Below are 12,468 nucleotides of genomic sequence, written 5' to 3' on the forward strand. Positions count from 1 at the left end.
AGGGAAGGTCATTTTGCGTTCATGAAAAAGCAAACACATCCAAATTGCAACACTAGCAATAAATGTAAGGAGAACAAAAAGCTTTGAGCAAAAAGGTAAAGGTCATTGTGCAAATATACAAGAAACAGTGCAACAGCACTATAGCTGCTATGTGTGAGAACAAACAGGGGAAAAGACTCTGTAGGGAAAGTTCTGATCAATTCAGCTCAAGGCTGTTGCTTCCGGGGTGAAGCATTGGAGATACACATGTAATGAGTTTCCTGTGTTTTATGTTCAATACTGTTCCTGATTTTAGAGTCAGAGTGAAATATTCAGCTAGGATGCATTAAAATATATTATTGCCTTTAAACATACATTAGGAAAATACTCGTGTGCATTTCTTTACCTTGATTTTTGATATTTTCATAAGTGATATCTCGTCACGCTGCTGTCTTGTGGTTTGTTCTTGTTAATTGCATCTATACCAGTGTCGATCATTGGGGTCCTCGCAGGTCATAAAATCAATCCTGTGCGTTTCTCCCTCTCAGCAGACAGCCAGGCAATAAACCGTTTTACTGCTTGCACATTTAATATCTTCACTGCACGCATGCAACATAAATGTTCATATCTCAGGTTTGCCAGTGTTTAACACCAGATATTTTCAGTTTCAACCACCTTAAGCACTGACGTTGGCAACAAGGCAATAGGCTCTTTCAAAAGAACAGCATATAACAGGTTTTTTTTCAAGCTGGAGGTCAACAACAATTAAACTGCAGTGGGCCTCATGTTTTATATCTCCTCAGTTACTCATCTTACTTCAGGACAGAACAATACAAGTTGGAACATGCTGAGTTATCAGTGCAATAGCACAGTTTTCATGTTGGAGGATTGCTAAAGGGCTATTTCATAGTTTTGAGTCAGTTGGCTCTGGATTTGATCAAGTTTCAAATATTTCAAAACATGAAATATTCAAATTGCTCAGACTCTTTTTACTCCTCATAAACAATTCAATTCCCGCGGTTTATTTTGGTAAAAGGAGTAATGTAGAACTAAACAAGCATGACAAATTGCAATATACAGATTATTTTAACTCTACAGTTATTGCAGAATTGTTAAAATTATGAATTCATCTTTTTGTAGACATCTCTCTTTCTGATGAACCTACTATTCCTTGTTCCGTGATCTTATGGTACTTCTACAGGTGCTGGTCATAAAATTAGAATATCATGAAAAAGTAGATTGATTTCAGTAATTCCATTTAAAAAGTGAAACTTGTATATTATATTCATACATTACATACAAACTCATATATTTCAGATGTTTATTTTGTTTAATTTTGATGATTACAAATGACAACAAATGAAAATCTCAAATTCATCATATCAGAAAATTAGAATATTGTGAAAAGGTTCAAAATTGATGGCCCCTGGTGCCACACTCTAATCAGCTAATTAACTCAAACCACCTGCAAAAGCCTTTAAATGGTCTTTCAGTCTAGTTCTATAGGCTACACAATCATGGGGAAGACTGCTGACTTGACAGTTGTCCAAAAGACGACCATCGACACCTTGCACAAGGAGGGCAAGACACAAAAGGTCATCGCTAAAGAGGCTGGCTGTTCACAGAGCTCAGTGTCCAAGCACATTAATAGAGAGGCGAAGGGAAGGAAAAGATGTGGTCGAAAAAAGTGTACAAGCAAGAGAGATAACCGCACCCTGGAGAGGATTGTGAAACAAAACCCCTTCAAAAATGTGGGGGAGATTCACAAAGAGTGGACTGCAGCTGGAGTGAGTGCTTCAAGAACCACCACACACAGACGTATGAAAGACATGGGTTTCTGCTGTCGCATTCCTTGTGTCAAGCCACTCTTGAACCACAGACAGCGTCAGAAGCGTCTAAAGAGAAACAGGACTGGACTGCTGGTGAGTGGTCCAAAGTCATGTTCTCTGATGAAAGTAAATTTTGCATTTCCTTTGGAAATCAAGGTCCCAGAGTCTGGAGGAAAAGAAGAGAGGCACTTCATCCACGTTGCTTGAAGTCCAGTGTAAAGTTTCCACAGTCAGTGATGGTTTGGGGTGCCATGTCATCTGCTGGTGTTGGTCCATTGTGTTTTCTGAGGTCCAGGGTCAACGCAGCCACATACCAGGAAGTTTTAGAGCACTTCATGCTTCCTGCAGCTGACCAACTTTTTGGAGATGCAGATTTCATTTTCCAACAGGACTTGGCACCTGCACACAGTGCCAAAGCTACCAGTACCTGGTTGAAGGACCATGGTATCCCTGTTCTTAATTGGCCAGCAAACTCTCCTGACCTTAACCCCATAGAAAATCTATGGGGTATTGTGAAGAAGAAGATGCAATACACCAGACCCAACAATTCAGAAGAGCTAAAAGCCACTATTAGAGCAACCTGGGCTATCATAACACCTGAGCAGTGCCACAGACTGATCGACTCCATGCCACGCCGCATTGCTGCAGTAATACAGGCCAAAGGAGGCCCAACTAAATACTGAGTGCTGTACATGCTCATACTTTTCATGTTCATACTTTTCAGTTGGCCAACATTTCTATAAATCCTTTGTTTTTATTGGTCTTCAGTAATATTCTAATTTTCTGATATGATGAATTTGAGATTTTCATTTGTTGTCATTTGTAATCATCAAAATTAAACAAAATAAACATCTGAAATATATGAGTTTGTATGTAATGTATGAATATAATATACAAGTTTCACTTTTTAAATGGAATTACTGAAATCAATCTACTTTTTCATGATATTCTAATTTTATGACCAGCACCTGTACTCCTAAACCCCAAAAGAGCACAAAGTGCCTGGATAGGTTTAATGCAAAGATAATTCAGGGTAAAAAGTGGTGACAATAAAAATAATACATCATAGGATTTATGTTGATAAACACTCCCCTTGCATTGTGACAATCCAATGAAATTAAGATTATGTAAGAATGGGCTTCAAAAATAAACTTGTTCTACCAAAAAAACCTCTTAACAGTTAGTTAATAGAAGCAGTTAGGAACTGCCACTGATTCCCCAAATTGAATGGCTGTTTTGTCTCCTTTTAGAGTCAAAATATGTGAAATGTACTGCATGGCCTCACTATTTGTTATATTTCTTAGAGTCAATTTGTGACATAAAGTTGTTCTTGAGGTGCAGAGACAGCAGAATTCCAGCAAAACAGCTCCGTGAGGGATTTTATAGGTCTCGTCAGATGAGGAGCAGGGAATTCAAATGCAAAAATGATGCTGAACTGATGCTATGTGAACTCAAGAGTGGTCCCACCATTGAGAGTAATGGCGTAAAGAAATCAGTCAGACAGTTATTAAACGTAGGCTGAAGGACGAACAATGAAAGCGTAATTCACATTATGAACAGCAACTGAGACTCAAACTCTGACTAAACAGAAACAGATACAGTTTTACCCCCATTAGCCTGATTTAGCCTTCCTACTGCTTTACACTGCTTTAAAAGTAGAAAACATCTATAGATTTACTGGCCAGGCAGAACTGATTAGAACACAAACAGGATCAAACTGTCAGTGGTATCAACTCTGAAATAATAGCATGGTGGAAGAGCCTTTCCTGCAATTTGCTGACAAAGAATTGAATGTAACGAGAAAGCACATTGATTGGTGTTACTTGTGCCTGGCTTTTCTACAAACTCACATTCTGAAATCGTCTCCCATGAAACAGCGGTTCCTCAGTAGCCCCGCCCACAGCTGAACACCCACGATGCCAAAGATGAAGAAAACAAAGAAGCAGAGCGCCAACACATTGCCCAACATTGGAAGCGTGTCCAGGAGGAGGGTCACCAGGATGCGCATACCTGAAAAAGACACAAAACATCAAAACCAGGACACAAGATTTAGATAACAAAACACATCAAATTGATTTCAAACTGGTTCCTGCAAAGCCTCTTCATTTAGATTGAAAATAGCGTAAGGTTACTACCCCTTCCCCACCTGTTTCCCTGTCAGTCAGCTGGGTACTATAGTCTACATAAAGGTACAGAATGCCACTCCATTTTCCTCTATTAAAGAATAAGCTTTCTTATTAGAATAAAATCCAAACCAGAATGTTATCAATTATCTCTAGAAAATGGGTAAATGTAAACAATATAAGAAATGTTATCTTTCCAATCATAATGTTAATACCTCTGCATAAAGCCAGGTTATATTGTTGAAACCTTGATAACTTCATGCAAAACACAAGCATAGATCTTTTCAAGTTCAGTAGAACCCAAAACACTAATAATTATTAATCCACTGTCCTACTTGTCGAACAAAATACTTCTTTGGCCCTTTGAGTTTACACACTCTCACATTTTACAAGATATGTGACTGAGCTGTGCGAAGGTCAATGGGTGCAGTAAAGAAAAAAATTAAGTTGGTTTGGAACGTTTATGAACTGGCCTGCAGAGAACGACACAAGCATCACAATTATTTAACTGACTTTGCTCACAGTGCTTTGATTTATTTGCCCATGCATCCATCACAACGAGGGCAGCAGTTGCTAACAGATACATCTCTTCTGTTTCCGGTTAAAGAAATTAAGTATTTTTTACAGCATAGTCACGTATTGCAAGGACGTTTGATGCATTTTTTTCCTTGGCTGACTTTCAGTAAAGGGCGATTTTACCTCAGATCAGCAGTGGAGAAGCAGCAGGTAGTTCCTTGCATGGTCTGGTAACAACACCTGAATGTTTTTATGAACTTAGGTCTGGCTACCAAGCTCTAATTCACAATTTTTTTACTCAGTGTCTTTCAAGAGTCTGCAACGTAAAGACATCAGAAGCAGACTGTTGGTATCTCTGCTACTGTTTTCCTGCCAAGCATATTCTGCCGCCATCTACTTTCCTTTCTTTTTTCTGGGCTTGTTGCCTTCAGTTGGGTCTTCAGCCAGTTAAACACGGACTGCAATCAGTTCAATAACTTGTCCAGCCAAAAACTGTTCTTGGTAGTTTGTTTTTGCTTAGTTTGTTAGTAAAAAAAAGTAGTTTGTGTATATTTAAGATACCAATAGAGGTACTATACTGAGCATGTGCACAGAGGGAAAAACAAAGAAGGGAGTGCTAACCAAAGTAGCACTTCCAAGAGAAATTTGAAAATAATGAAGACAAACAGTTCATCTTTTCTTCAATTGCAACCAGTTGTCCTGTACCTGCAGCTCAAAAACATCCCCATAGTATGATGCTGCCACCACTATGTTTGAATGTTAGAATAGAATAGGGCAGGTGATGCGCAGTGCCTGGTTTTCTCCACACATGCCACTTAGAATTAACGGCAAATTCAATCTTGGTCTCATCAGACCAGAGAATCTTCTTTCTCATAGTCTGGGAGTGCTTCAAATGTTTGTTTGTTTTTTTGGCAAACTCTATGTGGGCTGTCATATTTCTTGAACTGAGGAGAGGGTTCCGTCGGCCCACACTACCATAAAGGCCCGACTGGTCTCCACCAGTCGGGTTAGGGTTAGTTGAGAAACTTTCTCCCATCTCCATAATGCATCTCTGAAGCTCAGTCACATCGATCTTTGGATTCTTCTTTACCTCTCTCACCAAGGCTCCTCTCCCAAAATGTGTTGGTTTGGCTGGACTGCTAGGTCTAGGAAGAGTTCTGCTCGTCCCAAACTTCTTCCATTTAAGGATAATGGAGACCAATGTGCTTTTAGGAATCTTGAGAGCTTCAGAAATTCTTTTGTAACCTTGGCCAGATCTGTGCTTCAATTCTGTTTCTGAGCTCCTTGGGCAGTTCCTTCAACCTCATGATTCTCGTTTGCTCTGACATGCACTGTGAGCTGTAAGGTCTTATATAGGCAGGAGTGTGCCTTTGCTAATCAAGTCCAATCAGTTTAAATAAACACAGCTGAACTCCAATGAAGGGGCAGAACTCAAGGAGGATCTGAAGAAATTGACAGGATGTGAGTTAAATATGGCTACGTTCACACCGCAGCCTGAAGTGACCCAAATCCGATTTTTTTTTGCCCATATGCGCCCTGGATCTGATCTTTTCATGGCTGTCTGAACAACACAGATCCGATTTTTTCCAATGCGACCCAGGCCACTTGGCTATGTGGTCCTGAATCCAATACGAATCTGATCTTTTCAAATGTGTCCTGTGTCTAAATGGCCAGGTTGGATTCATCCGACCTGAACGTCATTAATACCCGACAAAGGTCACTATTCTGTGTCTTGCTACGCAGAAGCAGCAAGAAAAACAACAACCATGGCAGATGATGATGCAGAGAGCAGTATTTATGTTTATACAGGTGCTGGTCATAAAATTAGAATATCATGAAAAAGTAGATTGATTTCAGTAATTCCATTTAAAAAGTGAAACTTGTATATTATATTCATACATTACATACAAACTCATATATTTCAGATGTTTATTTGGTTTAATTTTGATGATTACAAATGACAACAAATGAAAATCTCAAATTCATCATATCAGAAAATTAGAATATTGTGAAAAGGTTCAAAATTGATGGCCCCTGGTGCCACACTCTAATCAGCTAATTAACTCAAACCACCTGCAAAAGCCTTTAAATGGTCTTTCAGTCTAGTTCTATAGGCTACACAATCATGGGGAAGACTGCTGACTTGACAGTTGTCCAAAAGACGACCATCGACACCTTGCACAAGGAGGGCAAGACACAAAAGGTCATCGCTAAAGAGGCTGGCTGTTCACAGAGCTCAGTGTCCAAGCACATTAATAGAGAGGCGAAGGGAAGGAAAAGATGCGGTCGAAAAAAGTGTACAAGCAAGAGAGATAACCGCACCCTGGAGAGGATTGTGAAACAAAACCCATTCAAAAATGTGGGGGAGATTCACAAAGAGTGGACTGCAGCTGGAGTGAGTGCTTCAAGAACCACCACACACAGACGTATGAAAGACATGGGTTTCTGCTGTCGCATTCCTTGTGTCAAGCCACTCTTGAACCACAGACAGCGTCAGAAGCGTCTTGCCTGGGCTAAAGAGAAACAGGACTGGACTGCTGGTGAGTGGTCCAAAGTCATGTTCTCTGATGAAAGTAAATTTTGCATTTCCTTTGGAAATCAAGGTCCCAGAGTCTGGAGGAAAAGAAGAGAGGCACTTCATCCACGTTGCTTGAAGTCCAGTGTAAAGTTTCCACAGTCAGTGATGGTTTGGGGTGCCATGTCATCTGCTGGTGTTGGTCCATTGTGTTTTCTGAGGTCCAGGGTCAACGCAGCCACATACCAGGAAGTTTTAGAGCACTTCATGCTTCCTGCAGCTGACCAACTTTTTGGAGATGCAGATTTCATTTTCCAACAGGACTTGGCACCTGCACACAGTGCCAAAGCTACCAGTACCTGGTTGAAGGACCATGGTATCCCTGTTCTTAATTGGCCAGCAAACTCTCCTGACCTTAACCCCATAGAAAATCTATGGGGTATTGTGAAGAAGAAGATGCAATACACCAGACCCAACAATTCAGAAGAGCTAAAAGCCACTATTAGAGCAACCTGGGCTATCATAACACCTGAGCAGTGCCACAGACTGATCGACTCCATGCCACGCCGCATTGCTGCAGTAATACAGGCCAAAGGAGGCCCAACTAAATACTGAGTGCTGTACATGCTCATACTTTTCATGTTCATACTTTTCAGTTGGCCAACATTTCTATAAATCCTTTGTTTTTATTGGTCTTCAGTAATATTCTAATTTTCTGATATGATGAATTTGAGATTTTTATTTGTTGTCATTTGTAATCATCAAAATTAAACCAAATAAACATCTGAAATATATGAGTTTGTATGTAATGTATGAATATAATATACAAGTTTCACTTTTTAAATGGAATTACTGAAATCAATCTACTTTTTCATGATATTCTAATTTTATGACCAGCACCTGTACATATTGAAAAGATTGTGTTTTTATGGTTGGAAAAGACCGCTAGATGCGCGCCGGCACTACCATCCATGTTTACTTCTGGAAAAAAGGAGCAAGCTGGCCTGTGACGTCATTGCGTCCTCTACTGCGCATGCGGGACACTTGCATTGTGTGACTGCAGTTCACGCGGGAGTTGCATATAATTGGAAATGTGAATGGCAACACAAAAAAATCAGATTTCACAAAAAAATCAGAATTGAGCTTCAAGGCCTGCAGTGTGAACGTAGCCTATGAGTGTCACAGAAAAGGGTCTGAAATTTTATTACAATTTTTCATTTTTCTGTTTTTCTTTTTTTTTTATAAATTTGCAAAAAATTCAAAATTTCATTTTTTTTCTGTCAAAATGGGGTGCTGAGTGTATATCAATGAGACATAAAAATAACTTTTTTGATTTTAGCAAATTCCTGCAATGAAACAAAGAGTGATCAATCTAAATGGGTCTCAATACTTTCCGTACCCACTGTATGTTCTGATAGGAGGCTCTGGTGAGGATTAATGGGAACTTAGATTTTCTGTAGATCAGTTTATTGGATTAAAACTGGTTGGTCTTCAACCATGCCGAGCTGAGGCACTATCAGGGTGGATGGTTGATATGTATAATTTTATTCTATGATGATCAAATAGTTTTTGGCCTTTTTCTTTTTTTTGTAGGCATATAATGGGACTATGTCTTTACAAGTAACAATTACAATTGTCTTTAAAAGTAACTCTATGACTTCTACGTCTGCTAGGCAAAAGTGATCTCCTATTAGATTCCAAGACAAAGTAGTTGACTTCAATTTTTTGACAGTGCAGTGTCACCAGTTAGTTGTTTCTAAGGCAAAAAATGGGAGTTATAGGCCTACCCCCCCTAGTGGCTAAAAGTTACAGTACTGCTTGATGAGAGGAGTAATTGCATTCTTCATTTAGGAAAGGTTCTTTGGCTTAAACTATTTCTTAATACAGATATGAAGAGCCAGAGCTACTTTTATACAACAAATCTGCCTGCGATAAGTCTAAAAACAGGTAGCTTTAGATAGTAAACGTTAATTTAGAACAATACCTGTTCCAGGCAACAATAGCTTGAACACATAACAGATTTAATGTTGAAACCAATGAAGCAAAAAGAGCCTCCTTAAATCTCCTTATCACAATTTTTCTTATCTGTGGATAAAGTGAAGACAAGCCTCAATTATATATTTTTCAATTTAGCATTTTTTTACTTTTCTTGTAAACTCTTTTTTTCAAAAAAAAAACTCCCAGGACCATTTTCTACCTTTGGTTATCACCCATGTGAAAGATGCTGTGACTGAGGGGGGTGGCTTATTGCAGCTACTTTAAAGGCCTTTCAATTCCTTTCAACTAGTGAAAATGGCCTTCAGAAAACATTTTCCTATCTCTTTTTTCTCCAGCACATCTTCTTCAAATACAAAAGAAAAACTTTGGTTACAAACAAGGTACTCTAAGTAGAGAATTGCTTTGCTTAGTTTGGACCTTGAAAGTTGAACAGAAAGTATTTATGAAGGAAAAGGAAAAGCACAGAAATCATGATTTGTAACCTTTAAAAAAAGGCCAAGGTCATGTTAATGTTGACTAGAGAGAAACTGTTTCCCTTTAACAGAAAAGGGAATAATTATACTGAACAAAGCATTGTTAATAATCCACATGCCAGAGAAACAAGGAGGAAACAAACTTACTGGGAACTCTGTTGATAGCTCGTAGAGGGCGGAGAACCCGAACAGTCCTGATAGCTGATAGGCTGACATTGTGTCCGTCCAGTGAGTACTCCAGCATTCTGCAGCGGATGGGATAAGCCACCAATGTTACTGGCATCTGGATCAGTCTGACCTTGGCAAACTCTAGGAGTCTATAGGGAATGCATTCTTTGGGATACAAGCCTTTTAAGTACAAGTCGCTGAGGTCTGTTTCCCTCTGAGGACGGAGTAATGACATTGTCATTCTATGAAGCTATCACACGCACACTCATACATCCCCAAACATGTACGTCTCAGCTCACACGAACACACGCTTGACATTTAACTGGCATTAAACAAGTGTCTAAGCTATACACAAAGCACATACGTACACACTTTTGGCTCACAGTTAATGTCAGATGAATGTGTGTGTGTGTGTCTGTGTCTGGAAGGCACTTACCCCACAATAACAATGAAGAAGTCCAATCTGTTCCATGTGTCACCTAGATAACCTTTCTGACCTATGACCCCGAGAGCAACCATCTTTACCACCATTTCCCCAGCAAAAAAAGCAAAGATACCGTCGTCCAGGGTCTAAACACACAAACAAATAAACACATGCACATAGAGGATTAGTGTAAAATGATTAGAGGAATAAAAGTCAGGGCTTTATAATATGTTTATAATATGTTTCTCATTTCAATGCATGTTAATGTGTGGGCTGCTGTTTAGGTTGGTGTATTTTACCTGCAGAAAGCTCGGGGTGTGGCCGCAAGGCTGAAACATCCCCAGAGTCACACAGTTCAGCAGGATGGCCAGAATGCTCACTCTCTCAAACCATGTGGTGCAGAGTTAAGGGTCATCACCATGGCAACATTTCAGCAGGCTAACATATTTGTTTATATTAACGCCAGACACATGAATGTGGGCAATACATTTTATCTAATAACAACTCATTTGAAACCAGTACTATCCAAAATTCAACTCTGCTTATTCTTAAACAGTCAACATAAAACCTATTGTGGGTTTTCTAAAACTTGGTATTTCTAGATAGTTGTCATGTCAAAACAGAGTTTTCCAAATTTCTCATTGGGTGTTTTCTAAGAGTTTAATTAGAAATGTAAATGTTAACTATGGATATAAAGAAAGAATGATTCATGTTAAAGGTATTTAATTCAAACAGCACTTATAGTAATTTGACCACTGACAGTTCTTAAAAAACGATACTTAAAAAGATTAAGTTCTTGCTGGGATGCATCTAAAAAGGATGGATGGATGGACGGATGGATGGACATTTGCTAAATATTTTCAATAGAATTTGTAAAGTTCATTTAACCTCTTACACCCTAAGGGGGTATAAATAAATTTCTGCCTGACAAAAACACACAAAAGTAAATAACTTATAGCCTCAAAGCTATTAGATTTAAGAAGAAACTTTTGGTACGTCTGTAAAGGTAAGATGTCATAGAATGGTTTTCTGGTGTCAGCACCATTGTAGCTTTGACCCTGCCTGAAATATTAGGGACAAAATACTAAATATTTTGCATTTTTTGAACCTCCCCAAAATTTTCTTTGAAATAAACATTGCAAAACACTACCAAAATATTATTTATAGCACAAAAAAGTAGTACAGACTTTCAAATCTAAATGTTGTGTAAAAATATACCAAATTTGGACTCAATCAGATGAATCAGATATTTTAGTGAGAAATTTCTTAGGCGGAGAGGCCAGTTTGGCACATTTATCCATAAATGTCACCAAACTGTGCCAAATATGTTTTTTACATCAATTCTGGGGGTTTGGTAAAATTACGAGGTCATGTAGCAGCTGGACCCGCCGGTGGGTCCATAGGGTTCAAGGGGTTAAACCTTTTGTTTCCCTTTAGTTTAAACCTTGCATTCTTTAGTAGGTTTGAAGTATTTGTGAGCAACTTGTTCATTCCAAAGCCAGTTTCCTGTTTGAACTGGATCACTGTTCTGTTGGAACCTAATATCCAACCATTGAGGAGGGAAACCATGTGAATCCATCCTAGTTTAGTCCTTAACTAGACAATTCACCTTTATTTCCCTGCAATATCAACAATTATGCAAATATGTAGAAAGACCTTTATTAAACTTTAAAATACTGCACTAGCATTCGGATGGTTTTAAGGTTCTACATATATAAACATCATCAGTTGGACTATAGCAAATTAAAACTACCTTACTAATTTAAAAATCAGCCACACTGTGGTTAGTTCTCAAGGGTCCTAAGGAGGTCTGCTGGGATACATCAAGACAACATTGCGTCCTACATTATATGATGGAGGATGAGAGTTACCAGACTGCTATGAGAATGCACAAGAAAAACTTTCCATGCTTTTAACACCTTTAAATGCCATACAACACACAGGGTCTTTGTACATAACTGGTAGGTGCTTCAGTCCCAGAGGAATAGGACTTTGATCTGAGGACCAGGGAGTACTACCCTAAATTGCCTATTTGCTCCATCTTGCTGGGATGCCAAGTGAAGTTGTTCAGGATACTGTCATACTAATGTGATACCTGTCAAGGGAAAGGCCCTCACATTGCATGTAGCAGGGATGAGGGAGGAGGAACAGGTGTAGAAAAGGGTGCAGCCAGGAAGTGTTTCACTGGATTTATAATGTTTTTTTAATAATTAAATTGTATTTAAAAACAAAAAAACTGCATGATGCCTACATTAAACAAAGTTACATTTAATACACACAGGAAACAATAAAATGTGTCTGAAAAGGTCAAATGAAGTTTTGGACGGTGGTTAAGGAGGACTGGCTAATCTGACCTAGTGACAAAAAGATTTCCACACATTCATTTTCTAGAGGGTAAAGCCTTTCTGTGACAAGCTCAAAATCTATGAATAATACAAAACGA

At 38.8% G+C, this 12,468-nt stretch overlaps 1 protein-coding gene across 1 annotated transcript in view; it reads right to left on the reverse strand.

Moving 5' to 3' along the window:
- Positions 1-12,468, reverse strand: part of LOC119783708 (voltage-dependent T-type calcium channel subunit alpha-1G-like) — a 139,415-nt gene that overhangs the window by 90,082 nt on the left and 36,865 nt on the right. Inside the window, exons 3-6 of the mRNA XM_038285347.1 lie at positions 10,325-10,418; positions 10,038-10,171; positions 9,581-9,678; positions 3,659-3,818 (exon numbers count right to left, since the gene is read on the reverse strand). Coding sequence (XP_038141275.1) covers positions 3,659-3,818; positions 9,581-9,678; positions 10,038-10,171; positions 10,325-10,418 — 486 coding nt within the window. The remainder of the gene's footprint in view (positions 1-3,658; positions 3,819-9,580; positions 9,679-10,037; positions 10,172-10,324; positions 10,419-12,468) is intronic.

The sequence above is a fragment of the Cyprinodon tularosa genome, unplaced genomic scaffold, assembly GCF_016077235.1.
Source record: "Cyprinodon tularosa strain WSP-4 unplaced genomic scaffold, ASM1607723v1 ctg21, whole genome shotgun sequence".
Classification (NCBI taxonomy): Eukaryota; Metazoa; Chordata; class Actinopteri; order Cyprinodontiformes; family Cyprinodontidae; genus Cyprinodon; species Cyprinodon tularosa.